Source organism: Athene cunicularia, assembly GCF_003259725.1.
Source record: "Athene cunicularia isolate RWA chromosome 1 unlocalized genomic scaffold, athCun1 chr1_part2, whole genome shotgun sequence".
Classification (NCBI taxonomy): domain Eukaryota; kingdom Metazoa; phylum Chordata; class Aves; order Strigiformes; family Strigidae; genus Athene; species Athene cunicularia.
Genome location: NW_020799092.1, coordinates 27,517,521 through 27,539,655, shown reverse-complemented (window position 1 = coordinate 27,539,655; position 22,135 = coordinate 27,517,521). Strand labels below are relative to the sequence as shown.

Below are 22,135 nucleotides of genomic sequence, written 5' to 3'. Positions count from 1 at the left end.
ACCCAGAGCATAAGCAGTGGCCTGACAGAACGAGAAGCAAGAGAGAACAGAGGGGGAGAGAGGAAAAAAGGTAGCTGAGAAGGGTTAGTTTGGCATTGATTGGTTTAAAAACAAGCCAAAATCAAACCCACTTTATGCTGCCAAGTAAAACTTTGGAGGTTCTATGGTATGATAATTTGTTGAAACTGCAAAGAAGAAAGGGTTTTCCATATTTTCACCTTTGATGCAGATCTCAACACTGTCGTTAAAAAATACTGTTATTTTGAGCGAGTATGTACTCCATACCCTCGGGTAGCTGACCCTCACAGCATTTCACAGCAAACAGGCAGCAGAAGCTGGAAGAACAAGGAATGGTTGGCTGGGCATTGGTGCTGCTGCAGCAGCAATCTGGGATCTGGGACGGGCAGCTTGCAGGAGGAAGAGGCTGTGGGGAGGTGGTGGGTGGTGAAGGGGAGCTGCCATCAGCTGTACCGCTCTCATGGCTTCGTGGCTGTGCAGCTGCTTTGCTGTTGAACTTTTAAAAAGCTAATCCATACGGTGCGTGCGGGAAATGTTTCGTTATTCTGCCGTGAAAAGTGTTCTAGGTTGTGACAGGCCCTCTGAGTAGCAAGACAGGCTTTTGACATTAGCTCAACCAGCCCCAAATCAGTCCTTAAAAGAAGACCTGCAGGCCTGCGTGCTCTCGCTGGCAGCCTGGGGTCTGCTCGCCGTGCGCGGCCTGGCTGATTCTCACCAGGGCATTGCTGACACAGAATGGTAGGTCAGTGAAGGATACGGAAATAAATGATGTCAGATACCCGTACCCAACTGCTAATGCTGAACATGGACACTGGTTTTGGTAGACATTGTGTAGGAAGGACACTGAGGAGAAGTACTATTTAGTGCAGACAGGAAGAAAAGGAGGATGTTTTGAGTACGCTTTTCACGAGTGCGTTATGCACTCTGCTCACGTGTTGCTGTGTTGATAAACTCCATAGCAAAGTTCCTGTGGTATTATAAATAATAATAAAATCTTCTGAAACCACTTTACCTGGTTTGGTAGACGATACCCCTTAGCAAATACTGGATTTACACAGAATTCTCACCCTATCAAAATGTAAATTGCAGACTGATGTTACACGGTGAGCTGTGTCACACCTTTTAAAAGTAACAAAGAGTATCAGTGGAAGGCAAGAACATCAGGGGGAGAAAGAAGTAAAAAAAAAAAAAAGAACAGAAACCACAGTATTTAAATTTGAAGAAGACTATATCTGACAGCTGAGTGAACAAAGAGAATAGGCATCAAAGACATCTGCGCCTTGACAAATGTTGGGAGCAATCCCTCGCCTTTGTTTGGGCTATCCGGAGATGCAAGTTCATTATCAAGCAGTTCTGCATGCGTGACTGCCTTCATTTTCGATAAAGTAATGCTCTTTTAGGGATGTCAGTAAGTAATAACCTTGCCTGTGGAGGGATATAGGATGTGGTGTTTTATAAAATACTTCCAAATTTCTATTATTAATAAAAGGCTTGTAGTTTTTTTTTTTTTTTTTTACTGCCTTTTCGGTGGGCTGAGGTGGGGGAAGGCACTAAATCTGACAGTTTACTAGAAACAGTGCTACGTAGCGTGGAATGCTATTAAGGAGATTATGTTATCTCCTAGGAACAGAGAATGCTGTGGTCAACGGGAAATCAATTTCCGAGGGTGCTACAGTAAATTTGTCTTGTAACTGGAAACTTTCTAATTGCTGCCCCAAGGGAACAGTAAGCTGAAAACCAGGCAGATGGTTTCTTCCCCATTTCCCTTATTCTTTGATTCTATCTAAATTATTTCTAGCTTCCTAGTAACTTTGTGTTAAATGTTTGCAAAGGTTTTAACACTATCGTAGTTGCTCTCCCTTGTACTGTAACTTTGCTGTTCAAGAGCCAGATGTTTTCTGACAGGTTTGGGGAGAGATTTAAATCTGTCCTCTTTAGATTGAGTCACTACTTCTAGCAATTAGCATCAAGGAGAAATTGTTTTTTGTTCCATGCTATGCAGCAGGATTGTATCTTTTTTTTTTTTTTAAATTCAAGCGGGGGTTCAAAGAGAGAGCTTTTTTCTCTGTTCCATCAATTCATTGAGAGTTTCATTACTCACGTCATCTGAAAAGCATTCTAGTGTCAAAGATATAGCCTCGTTTTTATGACTTATGATTTTATTTATGATTTATGGTTAGAATTCAATAGGATGGAAAGGCCTGTTGTAAATAGGTACTTTAGAAGGAAAGCAGAGCCCCATTTCCTTATAAGAGCTTTGGGAAATATTTGTTTGGGATGAAGTCTGTGAAGATCAGATATATTGAACATTGCCTTTCTTTGTTCTGGAAGTTTGGCTGAATGCAGGTGGTAGTCTATGAAAACTAAATTGAAAAACGTAACAGAAAATAAGTCATAAAGAGCTTATTGTGGTCAAGTTCCAGCTTGAGCAAAGCAGAAAGGCCTGCTCGAAATACTCGGAGTTGGAGGCGGAGGAGTGAATACAATTGTGAGGTGTGGGTTGAATTTGGAGCCCCTTGAAAACTTCTCAGTATCATTACTTCCCTACAAAATGTGAACATTTCGTTTAGGAAAAAAATACCATGAGGAAATTGTTCAGATAAGATAGAAAAAGTCAGCTTTCATTTTTTTGCAACTACACTTTGCTTCAAAAAACACTTTTAAATTTTGTTTATTCAAAGTAGATACTTACGTACCGTTTACACCAGACCGTCAGAGGTACACATGATCAGATAATATGCCAAGTACTTCTGAGTAAAATACATCAGTTACTAAATCGTCTACAATACCTGCCACAAATCAGTTTCTAAAAAAAAAAAAAAAAAGCATTATCACACTTGTTGCTAATTGTTAATTTTAGAAATGTCTAAATACCACTCAGAATAATACCAAATTAATTACTGGTTGGAATATCAATCACTAAGTTTGGGTGGGGGTTTTTTGCATCATAATTTAAAACCAACAATGGAATTATCATTTGAATACCATGTGTTAAAATTGACACGAAGAGAAATATATCTGTCCCAGACTTGCTTTCATTTTTTAAAGGAAATTGTTGCTCAGTGAGAAATTGCGTAATTTTCTCTTTTGAACTTAATGGGATTTTTTTTTCCTGTGTATGTGCTTTTAAACTGAGAGTTTCCTGTCAACAGAGATAATTATTTTCAACGAGAAACAAATAAGATTGTTATAAAATAGTTGGTAAGTGTTTGAAAATCTTCGAAGTGGTAGAACCATGTTTATATTTTACCTGCCGTGCAGCAAGTTACGGAAATGCATGGTTGCCTTTGGTGATAATTACTGTTATATTAGTATCAAATCTGTGAAATGTAGTGAAAATTTATGGAAAATCTTGATTAGCCATCAGAAGCTCTTTTAAGTATGATGTTGGCTAGCAGGTACTTGTTTTACTGTAGTACTTGGGAGTCATATACCAGGATGCAAATGTGTTTTGCCCTGCATAAACCAAAACCCAAAGGCCAGACTTGGCTTGTTAGAGCCTGGCTCTGGTTCACAGGTTACCTGTGGTCGCTCCCATGACTAACCCCTCCTCAGGAAAATAGGTAAACATGTGCTTATAATTAAACAGACATTTAATCACTTTGTTGATGTGCATTTTATTTCTGAAAAACTTCTTATATCCTTATGTACTTCCGTATCCTTCCTCTGGTTTAAAAAAACCCCAAGGATGGTATCTAGCTTTCAGAACTGGGGGTCTGGAATAAACCTCCTTAAACTTTGAGCTGTGCACAGTGGGCAGCAGCAAGCAGGCAAACTGGTCTTTGTTTGGGCCAAAATAATTTCCCAGTTTCAGTGCTTTGAAGGAGCAATACAAAATCTAACCTCTTGGCAGAGGAGAGGGTGATGCTTGCGGATGCCTTTTGTCAAAAAAACAAGCCGTGAATTTACCCGTTTTCTTTTTATTTAACATGTTTAGGTGAAACCAAACTGGTATAAAACAGGGGTTTTAAATTAAAAGGAGCATCATAAAAGCTCAATTTCTTTCTTACCTCCACACCGGAGTCTGGATTTTTAATTTAAGGAAAGTACTTATTTTGCTTTTTGGAGCAGCTGCTTGGGGAAACACATCTTCTAAATTGTATTCTTCTCTCCTGATGCTCACTTTGGGTGTGTTACTTAGTATTCTGTTTACAAAGCGCTCCACAGAGCATTTGACAAAAAGCAGTGATTATGCACAGGAACCGCTGTTTTTTCAGTTTTTTATATGTTAATGCTCACTTGAAATTTTCATGAAGTTTTTTCATGTGAAACGTGAGGCGTAGAATGTTTCCTGTAATAAAACTTAAAACTGCTACGGAGCAAGTGACTTTGGTGTGAGGGTGTGGGGGATATACATATCTTCTTCATTAGGGAAATAAAATTAAGAAAAAGTTTAAGGTTTAAGTTGTTTCCAGAAGTGAATTAATCTGCGATTCTGATGTCTATCATTAAAAATGTGTAATATGGAATTATTTTGAAGAACAACCCCCTGAAATAAACAGATCAATTTGTTGGAAGTCTTGTTGTTATATGTATCTTGCCTTTTTTTTGGACAGCTGTTTTAAAATACTTTTATAGTACCGTATGCGGTCAGAAAATGGTGGCCAAGTGCCGATGAGCTGGTTCCCTAACAATAATTGGGACTTTTGGGTTGGGTGTTTTTTTTTTTTTTTCTTTTTTTCTTTTTATATCTGTTTAGTGGGTAAAATATGCCACATTGTGATAACAGCTTTTGTTTCTTTTTGTAGGGTTGACCCAAGGAGCATTTCATCCTTCAAGAATCAGTTAGCGAGATCTACATAGACTTGTTCCTAAGGGGAAACATGTCCGAGATTGACTATGAGAAGTTAGCTGAAATAGGTAAATAATTTTTATTATACTTCAAATGGCATCTGTGTAGAGTTACAGGTGATTTAATAGAGCATCTTCGGTAAGGGAGAGGCTTCACCAACATTTTGTAATACTCCTTGGAGCAATCCAGTATGACTTACAGCCACTGTACTGATGTGTATCCTATTAAACCATTAGGGTTGAAGGTTAGTTTAATACATGCAGTTTTTATGAATTATTGGTAGATGTTCCTAGTGCAATTCTAGGCTATTGGAATATCACCATCATCGCATATTGTGGCACAAATGGGAGTCATTACTCCAAGCAGACAAGTATTGAAAGCGTGGAGATTGCTGGATTGCATGTTATCTCCAAAGATGTTAGTGGAGCTGAGCAATCTGAACATGACATTAGGGGCCTCATCATTTTGAAAGATCAGCATTATGTTGTGGTTTGTGGTTTGTTTTTTTTTCCTTTAAGTTTTTGAGAATGCCAGGCTGAGCCCCAGAGCAAGACTCTTCCAGATCTTCCCCAACTCATTGCCCCTGGCTCTGTTTCCCTGTCCCTCACCTTAGCTCTGATTTCTCACATCTTGACTTCCAGGAGCAGCTTGTTCACTCCGAGGGCCTGTTTCAAAACCCACTGGAAGCAATTTTCCTCTCAGCCTCGACAGGCTCTGAATCAGGCCCCTCATGTTGCCTCCCAGCCTGGGTTAAACAGCCGTAACAGCGTGAATAGTTACAGATGATCCTCTGCTGCAGCTCATGGAGCAGGGCAATAAACTCCTCTGTCATTTCCAGGAGAAAAATGGAGCTGAGGTATCCCTCAGTTTGGAATAATGAATCTTCTTTTTTATTTGTGTTTATTACAAAACATCTTTTGAGCTCCAGTCCTCTCATTCACGTGTTAAAAATAAATAAATAAAAGAATGTCCAGAGAATTATGCTACTTAGGGTTAACTAGCTTTCCAGTAGATATGATTACTGCTGGGACTTCCTTAGTCCCTGTGAACAAGTGCAGTACAGATGGTCATATGTATTTACTTTGCTTTTCTAGTGCTTTGGCACATCTCAAAGCCTGATAGCTTGATATCTATCCTTTGTTACAAATCCTTCCCCCTGCTTTTTGGAAACCTGTCTGGTTTTACGCATAGTACAAAATACTTTTTTACGGAAGGAGTTAGCCTCTGCCTCTCTGTGTCAAAGGCTGCAGTCAACATATTGGTTGTTTCTTTTGTGTTCAACTTGAATATACATTTCACTTTTAATAAAGCCTGTTAAATTTCAGTGGATTATGTAAATAGTTTACAGCTCCTGCTTCATGTTCCCACAGACTAGCATTTTCTCTTTCTTCTTCTCTCTCCCTTTTAAAACTTTTTGTTACTTGAGATGGTTACAGTGCTCAGATGTGGAAAAAAAAAACCCAAACAAACCAATAAACAAAATAGTGTTTTCCTTGTTCTGAGTTTTAACATGACTTATAATATTTTAAAAAAGAAAAAAATTTGTGAAATTCATGGTCTGCATTATGTTTATATTATTCTTCCCAGCTTTTGAGACAAAAATATTCTTTATTGTGAAATAGCATTTTTCCAGTTAAGGTTAGTGTAGCTTTTTATGTGTGATCCACTTTTAAAGGGCAGAAAAATACACATTTTTGAGATCATAATTTAAACTTTTTGTGTGCGTGAAGAGGACTCTAAGGATGTATTTCTAAAGACGTGTCTTTTTTTTCCGCCATTTATTTTTTGAAGAGGCTTTAATGTGAATTCAGACATAAAGTAAGGTAAAAGTAGTACACGTGTTCCTGACTCCTCTTTGTCTTTGAGAAGCTCAGCCATTAGTAGCATTTTTCATCCTCATGAAATGCATTTTTGGTACAAATCAAGTTAAAAATGAGACAATAAAGCTTTCATGTGCTTGTTTATAGGACAGAAAGATACTGAGAAACTGTGAGTGGAAAGCATTCAGAAATATTTAGTAAGAGTTTTTCTCTAACGCTTATTAGCTACTGGCACATAAATCTGGCTGAAATCAATACTTAATATATTCTGTCTGCCCTAGTGTGTCTTGCGGGGTGGTCAGGGCATATGAAATATGTAGATGATCAGGAGGCAAAATGTTCTTGAAGCACTTTAAAAAGCGACACTAATAATGTTATAGGTAAAACTGTTAATTCTACCTTATTATAACTTGCATGATAAAAAGAGATGGATGGTGTCCAGGGGGTGCTGCACCTTATCAGGACATTAATTTTTCTCTTTATGTGTGCCTTCTCTTAAGCCACTTGTGTGTGAGTGTGTCAATGTTATTCCTGTCAGTTTCTAGAAAACATTAATTTGAATAGCATAGAATCATTAGTGACCATAATTATCCCAGAATCTGTGTTCATTTGGATATGTTCTTAGGATCAGCTCTTCTTGAACCTTCCAACCGTTTGGAAAAAACTTGGAAAAAAACCCAACCCAACCCAAACCCAGAAAACGCTGGAACAAGATCGATTGACCTTGTGTTGGTCATTTCAGTGCCGAGTAGATTTGAATTCTAGGATCTAGTCCAGATTCCACTGAAGTTGGGGGAAGGATTCCCATTGGTTTTACTGGGCTTTGAGCAGAGTTTTCCACCTTTGCTTGGCCTCTAGCCGGAGTTACACGCTGAGTGGACGTTTGGCTGCCTTGCCTAGTGCAAGTTCCACAGGTTCAAGGATTTCAAGGAAACGGTGGATTCTGGGGGAGGCGAGATGGAGATTTGTTTGCAGTTTGCTACCTTTATGCTAAGTGGTGGGTCGGCTCCCAGAGAGCCTCCACACGGGGTGTGACTGGGGAGTAGCTGTCAACACACATGTTCACGTACTGAAACTTTGACTTCTCCATTTGGGCAACCCTGAAATAAAAGGCAAGAAGCTGGAGATGGATACAACAAGCAGATTTGTGGGAGTGTAGGTGAGACAACACCAGCAGCCAATGAATAGCAAGGTCACAGCATGCCAGCTGTCCAGGCATTGTCGAGGTTTTTGTGAGCATCGCAGTAGATATTAATCTTAAGGAGGGTGTGGAGGTACCTTTGAGATCCTGAAAGGTTGCTTTCCCCACATGTGAGGGAGGGTAAAGAACAAGGAACCGATTTGAAACTGCAACAAATGGTGACAAAGGCCTGTGTTTTTGTCACACTGAGCTAAAATCCAGCCCTTCAGTAATGTATCGGAGGCAAAAATTTTTCTCTGTTCATTAGCACTTAAGCATTCTTGCTTGCTCCTCTAGAACTGCAGAAAGATGAAGTGGAAAATACGCAGTCAGAACAGGAAGAAACATTTATGCCTCCACCACTTGAAGATCCTGAGCTAAATATCAATCACCCCTACTATGATGTTGCGAGACACGGCATCATTCAGTTAGCAGGTACGTGTGGAAGGTGCTGTGCTTTTACCTTACTACATCCCTTACCACATTTTTCTCACTGTACTCCTCAAGGTGATGCATAGGAATAATGTTGATGCTTTCAGCCTTCATCCTAAAAAGCAGCTGAATAGTAATATGTGAACTCGGTGCTTTTCTGCAGATGAATTACGAGCCAAATGTTTGAGCTTAATCTTGCTTTAAAATATAACTATAGCAGTATATTATAATCTGAGGCCTAACTGTGGCTGTAACAGATCTGTACTTTGTTTGTGATAAGCTGGTTTGTTTTCTGAATAACCTGAATTGTTGTGTAGCCACACATAATAATTTTTCTAGTCTGCCTTGGAAGGGGTGTGCAACTGAAGAGATACAGGTTGCTGTATAAAAACTAACAAAAGGCAGAAAGGAAACTGTTGAAGTAAATGTTAACTGCATTTATCACCTGACTTTCTGTTGTGACAGGGAGAGGAGCCATGGGTACATAGCCTAGCTAAATATTGGGTCATTTAATGTTGGCAGTTACTTATTTTTAAAACATTCTGGCAATGTATAAGACATGCAGGTATATTTATGACATAAAAACACCTCTTTAAAGTATTAATTACAATTTTTTTTTCCTTTTGGTATATTTTTGGCATCAATGTGCTTGTTAAAATCATATTAGTAATCACAATCCTGAACTGAAGAAGTGTGTACAATAAGACACAAATAGTGGGATTTAACACTGCTCATCCTAACGAAGTCTTAAGATTGTGTTGTATTGTGCATACTTTTTGTACTGCATACTTTACTGAGCCTAGATTCTGATTCTTCAGGAATACTATAAACTCGGGTACCTTCCTGAATTGGAGCCATGAGCAGGATGTTATCCAGGTGAATATCAACTTCAGCAAAACCAGTCCTCTGGTGAAGTACAATTGTCTAGGGCAGTGAAATCTGTGGCAATTTGTCTTCAGACTTATAGTGGGAGGAGAATTTTACCCACAGTAACTTCTCTTCTTGAAGCTAGATATACACAGGATATTTTCTACCATCTTTAAAACTAACCCCCCCAACGTAAGACTCAAAAATATAAACAAGGGAATAACAGATTCCCATTCCCATGATTCAGAAGCTACTACCTGCTAACCCACTAGGATGTTTGTCACTTAAGCCCCAGCTTTGGGATGGGGGCAATGCCAAGATATAAAGTTATTAATGAAACCATCGACATCAAACTGACAAAGTGTGAAATAGATGTGTTAACAGACACACTGGAGACACCAGAGTCACTATAACCGTCCACCTAAGAACCTCTTCCATCTGCTGTAGTAGGCAGCGCTACATGATAGCACTTTAAAAGAGATCTTCAAGACTTTTTTTTTTCTCCTGCTAGTATACTCGACATCAAATTTTGATGGGCCTTGTATTATCTCTTTCAAATTTAATCATACACAACTATTTAGTAAGTGTGTGGTGTTGCTCCTCATTCATCATTTACTCAAAGCAGCCCTGGAAGTCATAAGCACTTGGTATTTGTCTGTTTTAGCTGGTGTTAATTTGGAAAGGTCCTTGGGTGCTTATTGTCCTTGGAAGAACCACTGTGATTTCTGCAGCTGTGGGCAGAGCTGCTGGGCAATGAGTCTGTGCTTAGACAAAGCTCCTTTTCTCCAACCCTCTAGACTGGGGGAAAAGGGGACAAGTTGGCAGTCTGATTAAGAAAAAAAAAAAAAAAAAAAAAAAGCTTGCTTACTACCAAGGCAAACAAAAACTATAACTTTCGTAGTCTCAGAAGGGCTCTGTCATTTGGCTTGGAAGAGTTAAAATTGTAGGGGGACTCAAAAAAGGGGAAAATTTTTGAAATGAGAAGATGAAATATCCTGGAACAGCTCCTTTAAAATATTCATGCCTTTACTGCTGGTGAAACAGAGGACAGGTGGTGGGGACAGAATGATAACCAGCCTGCCCTTTCCCAAGCAGTCCCCCTGGCTTCAGCTGATGCCTTACTCCTGTGTTAGAGAATGGGAATGGGCTTCACTTCAGTAGAGCGAAAGCCTCGGTGTATTTTGAGGAGACCTACCTGTAGCTTCCATAGTTTCATCCTACGACTTGCTCCTTATCAGTGTTTGTTTGGAATAAAGCCCAGTGATCACAAGATGAATCTTGACTGAAATGTTGGATTATCTCTGATGGCTTTATCCTGCAGTCTTTTGTAGGGAAGAAAGTCTCCTAGCCATTGTTTAAGCTCAGAAAAGACTGACTTTAGCTGCCATTTCAGTCAGAAATATGTGATGGAGTTTTGCAAGTCTACTGGACAATGTAAATGTCAGGCAGAAGCCAGGAACCGTGCCGCGGGAGGCAGTCTGCACCTCAGAGCACCTGTGACTCTGGCAGGGAAAAGGAGAGGGCAGGGGTGTGCGTGTGACCGCAGAACGTGGGGAAGGTGAACTATGATCCAAGGACATGCTTCACCTCCGCAAAACAAGTCCTTCCTGTCCCCAGCGGCGTCAGGTTTGAGTGTTTTCTGGGCTTAGATTCAATGAGGAGAGGGTGAGCTCTTCATATCTCCTTTGCATCTTGGAAAAGGCCATTCCCTTTTGAAACACATAATTTTTAAATGATTTGTACCTAGTTTATAATTAATAATGGCTTTGAATAAGACAAAGTATAATTTCAGTGTTTGGAATGACTGTTTTAAAGAATTCTGAAAGCTTTTCCTTCAGTTTTATTTCTGTGGCTGAAAGACAATGAGCTGTATTGTTTGAAATGATTGAAGAAAAAAAAATTAGGTGAACATATTTGCAGTAATTCATCCATCTCTTAGTGATCTCGTTTCCAACAGTTAATTTAAAAAAAAAACCCCACAACTAAAATTCCTTCTTGCTTCTCACAAATTCAAATGACTCGTACCTGCTTTCCATAATAATAGCTTTGACTGTATGCAAAGGAGATTTTTCGAGTTGTATTCATACAGTGTGAAAATACAGTTAATTGAATAAGAATAAGGGACGTTTTAAAAAGATGTAAGCTTTAATAATTGTTTATTAATTACAGACTGATTGATGTCACTAATACCAGTGTGCAGCTGACTACTCTAAGCATATATAAATGGCACAGTGCTGCAATGATGGTTCTTTTTATTTCTGTTTTGAAGGAGAAATTTCAATCTGTTGCCTAGAAAAAACCTCAAGACCATTTTTCTTTGTGGCAAAAAGGAAGGGACACAGAAGTACATACGATGTGTCAAGCTTCCTTATTTTCTATAGTTTGCTTTCATGATACGATTGCTGACAACTTTTTGCAGCATCATTTTTTGAATATGAGCTTATTTAGCAGGACTCTGTCTCTGATGCTTGTGTTTTCATTAACTGACAGTGACATCCTCTTACGTGCTAGACAAAACATTAATGGAATGAAAGTCCATCATTGTTTTAAATCTGTATTTCCCTTCTGAGACTCCTACAGCTTTTCTGGTTATATTTAAAGATTTCAGATATCCAGCCTGGGTATTTGTAGAGACTGTTCATATTTTTCTTTAAGATCCAGTTGATCCCACGCCCGTTTCTGATTTTGAACCAGTGCGCTAGATACTCATCGGAATAGTATTTCATAGATCAGACTGTGAAAGGTAAAGTTGTAATTTAGTTTTTGTAACATGTAAGGAGAAATTGTACTGAATTACCTAATAAGCCCAAGACACAAGTTGTAATAATTTTCAGTCCATCTCAGTGACAGCTTTGCTACTTCTTGCAATACCTTCAGGAAGAGATCTGTGGTCTGTAAACCGCAGTGCCACAGGAAAGAACCGGGTTTAAAGACTTCTTTTTTTTTTTTTTTTTTTTTTTTTTTTTTTCTCTTAGAAGATTTACGTTGTGGTTTTTTGTTTTGTTTTGTTTTTTTTCTGAAAGGGTATTCCTGAAATCAATACCTCTGACATTATTTCATGGGTACCCTTTTGGGGAAAACAAATCAGCTGGAAAGACCTCAGCCTTTGACAGTTTTCAAGGAGGAAGCTGAGGGCCCTGGTTCGTAACCTATTTGCAGCACAAGAGCAGAGTTTAATGTGGGCTTTGCACTTACAAAGCAGATCCTAACCAATCGGGTGTTGTCATGTTTTCCTCTCAATTGCTCTGAGAGCAGCTCCAAAATAAAGGTTGATCTCAACGAAAAGTGTTTCCTGCTCTAGAGAACAGGCAGCTTGCCTGAGTGATAGAAACATGGGTTCAAATTCTTTACGCAGGGATTGAGCTTGGATTTTTCAAATTCTGCACCACTTCTCCTCTTGCTTCTTCAACCATTTTCTTCTCAGGATGTGAGAGGAAATAAATCCTTATTTTACTGCATTCCTCGCTTTGAACATCAGGCTGTAAGTTATAGTGTCTTTTTTTTGAAGATAAAACTGAGTTAATTATATCAAAATATATGGATGTGCTTTCTTGTTGAATCTGAGAAAATATAGTGGGTCTGCTTTAAACCTCATTTAGTAGAGCTTGCTAAAATAAATGATGGCTCGAAGTGCCCAATTCAAATGGGCACGTGAACTCAACTTTATGTTTGGGAGTCTTGACAATATACCACAAGTCATTCTACACCTGAATATACCTTATTAAAAAGAAAATCCTGGCACTGTTTCCCCTTTATCAAGTAAATGTAAATTATATTCCCTTTCTGCTTGGCTGTGCTGCTGTTTCTTTGCTTTCCTTAAATTTTCTTCTACACTTTCAGTGAATTATCAACATATTTAGTTTTGCATCACTGAAAGCAGGTTGATTTTCAGTGCCCCTTTTACGATTAGAGCATTGTTCTAGCCCAAAGAGTCAGCCACATAGAGCTGTATTGATATTAGAGAGGTTAGCTTCAGGAGTGGATTTAACTCACCCTTGTTTCAACTTATTTTGCATACTTTAAAAGGAGCACAGATGAAATGTAAATAATTAATTACATCAAAAAGCAAGCTATCCTTTTGCTTTCAGCTGATCTGAAGAAAATGTGCTGTGCAAAGTGTTTTTCGTGACATAATTTAAAAGAAAAATTGCTCATGGAGGAATCTTTGGGGAATCTTGGCTTTCTGAGGGGAATGAACAAGGTTCCTGATGTAGGAAATCTCCTGAAAATTCACTTCTAGGCATTCCTGTTTAAAAAACCACCTGAGCATGTACTTGATTTTAATTGCAATTGTAGCATTTTCCAGAATGAGCCAGGTGCAGCACAGGTGCAATCCTCTCACAGAAAGCTGATTTCTAAATAAACTGGTGGACACGAGTAGACTCCAGAGGAATGAATGCAAAAAAAAAAAAAAAGGGAATTTTGTGAAATCAAAACAAGTATACTCTTGGAACTTAGAGCTGGTGTCGTTCTCCGTATTTCCTTGGTGGATCCAATCTCTGTCCCAAAGGATAGACATTACAGTGGATATTTTAATACTTCATTTTTAAGCTGGCTAATAGCCATTGTCATGGATATTAATGTGATCATCCGAGGTGATCAGTGCCAGGAGAAAGATAACTCCTGTGTCTGCAGCCGAAGGTGTGAGCTTCTCCTGCTCAGCTGTGTTATCTGGGCTCTGTATTTCCTAACTGGTTAAGAAGTTTGCCACTGTGGATGGGCAGAGACCCACGGTGAATTACTTGTGGCTGTATTTCCCGTCCATTACTCAGCCTAGGCAAAACACAGAGGATTCATGATGGTATTTTTGTGACCCCATATTTCTCTGAGTTGTAGACAGTAGGAGGCTTGAAAGCAAGTTTGTCTTGCCATTTAACACAGTGTAATTGAGGTTTGGGCTCGTTTTCTCTAGCTTAAATTCTATGGAAGAAACAAATACATGAGCAAGTGTTTTCACTGTGGTGGCAAGTCCCCTGGATTTTGACCCTGCTTCTACTCCCATTGAAACCAGTGGCAGAACTCCTGTTGCCTTTAGGATGTCACTTTGCTGTAATGGGATAATGACAAGCTTCAGTGAAGTAAAATGATATTTCACTTTTCACTTATAAAGTAGTAATGTTTAGTATCTTCAGAACAAAAGCTCTTAAAAAGTCGTGCTAAAATTACGACATTCAAAAGATCTCATTTGCAAATTGGAATGAGCCATATCAGTAGAAAAAAAAAACTTTTTTCATTTTCAAGAAGCAGTCAGAAAGTGCTGTGCCATCCAAATCCTTAATTAAAAAGTAGAACAATCCCTTTTCCCACTTACCCTTCCCTGTGTTTTACTGTAAGTTTTTTCCACTGCTAAGCTCGCTATCAAAAGCAATGTACGATGCGTATCTGTTTCACTGAAATCCAGGCAAATAAAACCCCAGCAGATAGTTTGTATTTTAAAGGACATAAATCTCATTCTGGCCAGCGTGGTCTCCACACCCCTCTGCCCTCACGGGGCTGGTGTCGCCGTGCTCCGGGGCCAGCACAGCCCATAATCCTGCAGCTGCCTGGGAATGCCTCGGTGACTGCAGGCCTGGGGAGTCTGTCAGAGCTTTTTGGGCACCAGGGCAAACTCTGAGCCAGTGACTTTTTAAAAAAAAGTGTAGGCAGGTGGCTGGAGGAGTGTGAGTGCCCAAGCACTCAGTCTTTGGGAATGCCTTCAAAATTCCTGGAGCTCCAAACCAGTGCAGGAGGAGCAGGCTTTCCCGGGAGGGTGGGACAGCTTGTCAGCTGTCATCTGGAAGTGTGTGGTGACAGCCTAGGAAATAAAGGAGGTTAAAACAAAGCTCGATTTTTGACCTGAAAGCAAAACGTGAAGGAGGAAAGCTGATAACTGCACTACTTCTTTGCTTTGTCCCCTGTAGGAAACGAGGCATCTTTCAGTTTAAGTCCGAGTAGTAGGGAAATACGGGTTTTGCGGAATAAAAATGCACTCTGTGCTGATTTTATAATCAGTGTGCTTCCCATTACACCCTCCTTTGGCTGTGCCGATGACTATCCCTCCCCACTTTACCCTTAAACTGCACTTTCACGTGTTTGGGTAATAATTATATCCTCAAGGTCACGGGATTCAAACTGTGTGGGACTGAAAAGCAAATGCTGTAGAAAATGCCACGGGAATTTCCCAGGGTGCTCGGTCACAGCCCTTCTGGTAGGGGGCAAGGAAAGCTGCTTCTCTTTTCACCAGCACTTCATGTGCCACGTTAAAAGTCGATGTTGTTCAAACCCTGATGGATGCCTCTGAAGAGCGAGCAGCCTCTTCCCTTTCATTAGCTGTCGTCACTAATGGGAAGCTGGCACTGCTGTATTTAGTTTTTAATGGAGTTGAGGTTACCGGTCGCCTTTTCTGGTGTGCGGTTGTTGCCTGTGTGGCACTGCGGGGTGGGAGAACAAGGTGCTCTGCTCTGCTGCTAATTTTGAAAACGTTTCTCTACCTCAGTTGAGAAAATTTCATTATTGAAACCAAGCAATTATGTGTGTTTTATGTTCTAAGTGTATCTGCAGTCTTTCATAAAGCTGGGTATTTTTTTTTTTTTTCCGCCTTTTAATTCAAGCAGTTGAATGTGACCAACAGTAACAATTAGTGACTCATTTAGTAATTTGACTGGAAACCTTTCTTGGATTTATTTTGCTCATAAAAGTGATTGTCTCTAACAAAAAAACATCCTACAGTGCACAGTAGCACAGCTATTTTTTCACAAACAAGTCATTATTTAGAGAACAATCTTTTATTAATGTTTTAATTTAATTTTAGAACATCATTCATATGAATGCATGTCACATTATAATGCCTTTATAAGTGCTCTGAGAATATCAGATAAGACACTTAAAAATAACTTCAGGAATTAAAATTATGATCTGTTAAAGAACAATCTGCAGACGTACCTGAGTACATTGTTTTATTGTGCCTGCTCTTCCTTCAGTGGTGCACAAGCACTTTGTTTAACACGAGTCAGAATTTATTTTTAATGTGGGAATAGGCACCAGGCCTTGTGGGATGAAAAAACACCTTTGAGAAATGCAATAAAAATAAGTGGTCAGCCAAAAAAGGAGCTGGAAGAAGGAACCAGCCAGCAGAGAAAGCTGCGATTTGGAAGTCAGAGCTACAGGACTGAAGTATTTGCCAAAAGTCAAGCTGAGTTAGGTCGTTAAAGCAAATAGCAAAAAGCTCTTTGGTTGTATAAATAAAAAAAGACAGAAGTGATCTTCTGTGAAATGAGAGTGGGGTGGCCATCAGAGGTAACCCAGCTATAGCTGTCCAGCTACATTAATACTTCATCTTGTTTTTCAGTAAAGACAGAAATATTTTTAAGTCCTGCCTGTCATGTTTATCTGCAGTTTAGATACTATCTCTCTTACCCAGCTGTGTTTAGGAAGGATGCATTCAGATTGCGGTAGGGTAGAGAAAAGCTAGGTTGGGGAAGAGATGGAAGATCTAACTTGTTTACAAGCGGTAAAATACCAGCTGGGAGGGGATGTGATTGTTGTCTAGAGAGTCCTTCAGGATGGTAGATAGTACTGAAGGAGAAGTGCTGCTTCAGCTGAGTGATGTCACTGTCACACAAACAAATCGGGACAAACTTGCTGTGACTTTTAGGCCGGAATTGAGAAAGCGGGTTGCTTGTTTTCAAAGCAGTGAGCAGGAGGAGCAAGAAACTCCAAAAACCAACTGCTTCTTAAGATGGAGCTCCACAAATCAGTGGAAGGGTTATGTGGTGTAGTTTCTGGTGATTAATGCAGGCTTGGAGTTGATAATACAGGTATCTCCCAGCCTGTGTTCATACAGGAAAAGTCATTAAGCATAATCTCACCGCTTCTCCTTCTGCACCTGAACTGGAATGGATTTAACTGGACGCGGTCCCATCGTGGCCTCTGTAAGTACCGTTGAGCACAACTAGGTAGGAACTGGACAACACAAATACAGAAGTTCTTTCCTTTCTGTGGAATCTGTCAGGTGAGGACAGCCACCTCTTCCTGAGTTGAGTGAAGGGAGGCATATTGCTATCAGCGGTGAGTTGTCATGGAAAATGTGTGTTTTCAAAGCTGGGAAGTGTTCTGTTTATTCAGATCAAGTAATTTGAACCAACATCAGTAATGCAAATTAGAACAGCTTAAGTAGTGGTCCGAAGCTGTTCTGCCCAGTTTTCGTAGAAATGCTCATGTGATTTTATTCATTGTGACTCATTACCGATTTAACTTCCCCCATTTTACTACTTTTAAAAAAAATAATTGTTTATTCACTACAGCTATTTACTTAATCAGGGGTAAAATGAGAACAACAGAATGATAAAGAATATCAACCCCCCCCCCAATTCTTAACTTTATTGTATTCTTACTGATATCGAAGCCAAACTTTGATGTTTTAGATGTAATAAAACCAAATATTAAATATCATTTAGTTTGAACACTGAAATTAGACAAAAAATGTCTCAAATATGAAATCAGTCTAAACCTTTATCTGGGGTGTTTCCGTATTGCTTTAAAAGCATCTTTCATGTGGATACAAGTTGAAGTCTTCACACCTCACAGGCTTCAGTGCTGAGTTATCTTCAGGATGAGCATGACTTAAGTCCTGTGCCTGGCTTTCCAGATGGAAGTTGGGTGTGGGGTGGGCATGGCATGAACACCGACCGTGTCTATACAGGCGGTGTGGGTGAAGCTGTCCCGAGTCAAAGAGGAAATGAACTTGGGTGCAGCAATATATGCTTTGCCAGAGGAACTAAGGGGTGGATGCTTAGGGATCTTCAGGTTATGAAAAGCATGCTTGTGTGCCTTGCTTGTTGTGTTTTAAATGTGATCTGAATGTAGCAGTGCTTCTAGAAAAAAGTAGCTGAGGAAGCGTACGGTGGTTAAAAAAAACAAAGCGGGTGCCCAGAGTGCTTGTAGGCAGAGCAGTGCTGTGATAAATTCCAGAAATATTGAGCATGAACAGTTTGAAAGCAGGTCACTTCCAAGACTACTAGGGAAAGCAGGGCTGTTCCCTTCCACGACTGCATACTGCAGGAGGACTGAAGTGGTCCCTGTCAGGAGCTGAGCACCACCATCCACCTCCGAGTGGGCCTCCTGGCTTAGATTCATCACCGGCCCAGCAGCCGCTTCATTCCTCTGCAGCGGTGGCCAGATTGCTTTCTGTAGGCAACGTGGGATTTGACGGTCTTGAGCAATGCCAGGAGGTAGAGGTAGCCCCAAATATCAGAAGATATAACCTGTTCCTTCAGATCCCTGAGGTGCCATTGCATAAGTAAATCAGCATTGTCTTTACTAACTGTTTTGTTCACCAGGTGATGACAATTCTGGAAGGAAGGTGATTACCTTCAGTTGCTGCCGTATGCCCCCCTCCCATCAGCTCAATCACACCAGATTGCTGGAGTAAGTTTCTCTCAGTCTCCTGTGTGGACTACTTTGCATTTCATACATGAACTTCTGTTAGCTTGTTTCCAGGTGAATGAGCTTTCAGAGAGGAGAAGCAGGAGGCAAGGAGTGAAATGAATAAAGGATGTAAGACCTACTACTGTTAATACTAAGTGAATGAGATGGGGATGAAACTGCCAGTTACTTCACCTGGAATCTTGACTAGAAGCAGCAATTCACTGTGTGCTGAAATTAACTTGTCTTGATCATTTTTATAAAATTTAATTTATGATTCATTGTGTGCTGAAATTAACTTGTTCTGATCATTTTTAAAATGTTTGATTTATGATGGGGACCAATGAAAGAGAAATTCTAGTATTTTAGTGCTCTATAGGTATGTTCCCATGACCAGTAGTGTTTGCCTTAATTTGCTATGCCTTACCTCCTAAATCACTCAGCAAGGGTGTTGTTTAGTTATGTACATCTTCATGATTTTCCTCTTTTATAAAAGTATCTGCATTGCATAGAGTATAATATGCTTAACATTTTTACATGCATCTCACTTTGTAATGTTTGGGGTCTTGTGTTAAAAGAGGTTGTGAACATGTAAAATCTTAACATTCTTCCTTATAAATTTGCCGCAGCAAGGTATCAGGACGTCTTTCTGCCTTGTAGTTTGTCACTACAAGGAGATGTGTTCTGCCGTGGGAGTCCTGCCCCTATTAAGCGTTTTAAACCTATTTGGAGTTCTTGGACAGCCTCCACTGCCAAAATGTTTGAGCACCTTTCAACTGTCAGTACCCACCACCATCGGAAAGGACACAAGTGCTGTTATCTCGACTTTTCAGAAACAGAGAGGGATTAGAAGACAGGTTGTTTAAGAAGTGTGTTTGACACCACGTTGCTTCATTTCTATGAAATTCCATTTCACAGCTAGGTTATTTCCACAGCCTTAAGCCAAAGCTTCCTGTGTAGCACAGAGGGAGCATTAGGACCTAGGAGGAAGAGCCACACCAGTCAGCTTCTCACCTAGAGTTGCTACCTGCAATGATTAATAGGAAATGCCAAAGAAAGGATTGTGACAAACCACGTTGCCACCAGATCTAAGAACCTTCCTCAGTTCTGTGAGGATACACCTTGATGAAACCAAGGTTTCCAGCCCTTAGACTCTTTTTCCTGTATCTGAGACAACACCAAATTCACTTGGAAAGTCTGTGCTAAGGGAGAACTGAAGGCAGGCGTCTGAATGTGAAGCTAGCAATGTAACTATCAAGTGATCTGCTTTTGAATAGTTTGAAATGTTGAATTCTGAGGAAAAGCTGCAGAGTAGGCTCAGATTGGTAGGTATTTTGTGATGAAATCACTTAAAGAATTGATTTGGTAAAGCTTTTGTAATGTCCCCACAATTCTGTTACAGCCTTGGAACAGGTAGTTGACCGTGCAGAAATACTGGTTGTTTCATGCCCACAAAACACTCTCAATGATTTTTAGAGGTAAAGGCTTTCTGGGTGCGATGTGCCAAGGAATTTACATGCTGTAAAATAAAACACGAGGCACTCGGTATGTAAGAATATCTGTTTCAATATATTTGAATTTCAGACTCTTTTTAGAGAAGCCTTGAATGACTGTTGCTACTACTTTTTCCATTAAATTGCCATGAACATGTAGGTCAGGGATCAAAACAGCACGATATTAATTGCAGTGGCAGTCCTTATCCCAGGCTATTCGCAGCCTGAGACTGACGGTATGCTGAGGGTATCTCAGGTAGCAGATATCTGAGGTAGCAGATAAATGGGACTGCAGGAGCAGAGTGTAAGAGTGAAGTTGGGGGCTTTTCCATGCAAAGGTGGGTAGTCAGAGTGGCCTTGATACTTGCAGATAGCCACAGCCTAATAAATGGCTCATGGAACGATCTATTTTCCATTGAATGACAATTGCTTACATACAATTAAGAGCAATAGCTGGGCCTCGGCTGCAGAATAATAAGGTAGCATTGAGAATGACATGAGAAAGTTGAAATCTGACACAGCAAGACATGAGGCCAGATTGTACTCTTCCATCACTGCTTTATTTGAATCATTGAGCTGTGTAATAGGCCATGCAGTGATCTCAGCTCTAGGACAAAGGGAAGAGAAGAGCATCGTAAACTGTATCATAAAAGAATGAACACCCAGAAATCTGCCTATAAAACGTACAGTATTATTTCAAGATGGGATAAGTAGTGTAGTTCTTTAAATTAGTTTTTAGGGGAAATGATCTATGAATGCCATCCTCCCAATACAAACAAGGGAAAGGCAAATATGTTCAAGAAGAGAGTTTACAGTAACAGGTTGCAATTGGCAGTAATTAGGGCTAATGGATTTTTCAAAAATTTAAAAAGTTTTAAATTAAGAGGAAAACCCAAGATTTATTCTTTATTATTTTGAAAAGTCAAAATGACATTGTTTGCTTGGCTAAAAGGAAGGAATTTAAAAAACAAAACAAAACAAAACACAAAACCAAACAAACCAAAACCCAGAAGAAAGCAAAATAAAAGTCGCTGTCAGTTAAAATGCATCTTTTTAACAATTTCTTGGAAAGCACAGTCCCATACTGTCTTCATCTTTTAGTGATTCATGCTTACCATAGTTTTTGTAACTAAATATGGTCTTCCAAATTTCAGGCTTTGCAGTGATGTGGAATTATTGGCAACTGCCACTAGAGCAAGTTGAACTTGTTAAATAAATACACTGAAGCAAACGTGAATTTGCAGTCGCTGGCGTTCTGTGTAAAAATAGCACATTTTCTTTCACAGTTACTGCTTTAAAAATCTCATCCAGTAAACTGTCTTAAAACTAAAATGTTATCTTTCTCCTCAGGTACTTAAAGTATACTTTGGACCAGTATGTAGAGAATGATTATACGGTTGTCTACTTTCACTATGGCCTGAAGAGTGTGAACAAACCATCTCTGAAATGGTTACAGACAGCCTACAAAGAATTTGACAGGAAGTATGTCTCCAAAACATTTGGTTTACTTTGTCGATTGTGTCATGTCTGGAACTGACCTCCGTGAAGGAAGCGGATCTTTCCTGATCCACCCAGGGCTGGCTGAGTTCATTTTGGCACTGCACATTCTTATGATGATAGTGGATAATGGTGTTGGTTCTCTGGGAAGTGTCTGGGCAGCACTGAGGAATGGCTGGAGTGCTGCAGTGGTTGTCCAAAGGTATAAAAGTCTTTGGCAACAAACCCAAGAGCCGTGGCCTTTTCTGTGCCCTATTTAACGAGACAGCTGTGATACCTTGTTGGTCATTGTTCTTGGTTGTATCACAGTTGTGTTTGATTTTTTGATCATCCCAAGCCTAGGTTGTGTCCAAAAAAAGGGAAGATTAGTTTTTAGCAGTCTGTATCTTGCAGGCCTTGCAGCGTTTGTTGGTTCTCATACATAAAGCCCTGCAGGAACCACTGTGCTTGGGTATGCCTGGTGTTTGGAATAACACTGGCCACAGCTCATGACTTCATGTTTTAGTTGGTTAGGGTGTAGTCGAGGCCAAAGCTCCTGGATAAATAGCATTTTAATAGTGGAAACTAAAATTCTGGTGGTTATACTCTAGAAGTGCACGCTTACCAATGAAGCAGAAATTGCCTATTGAAATCA

General features: G+C 39.8%; 1 protein-coding gene across 4 annotated transcripts in view; it reads left to right on the top strand.

Moving 5' to 3' along the window:
- The window catches only part of ARHGAP8 (Rho GTPase activating protein 8), an 81,303-nt gene that overhangs the window by 16,634 nt on the left and 42,534 nt on the right, over nt 1-22,135 (top strand). For all 4 annotated transcript variants that reach the window (XM_026867791.1, XM_026867787.1, XM_026867792.1 and 1 more), the window contains 4 exons: nt 4,767-4,878; nt 8,108-8,245; nt 18,427-18,514; nt 21,355-21,486. In XM_026867791.1, coding sequence (XP_026723592.1) covers nt 4,842-4,878; nt 8,108-8,245; nt 18,427-18,514; nt 21,355-21,486 — 395 coding nt within the window. In that variant the 5' untranslated portion in view covers nt 4,767-4,841. The remainder of the gene's footprint in view (nt 1-4,766; nt 4,879-8,107; nt 8,246-18,426; nt 18,515-21,354; nt 21,487-22,135) is intronic.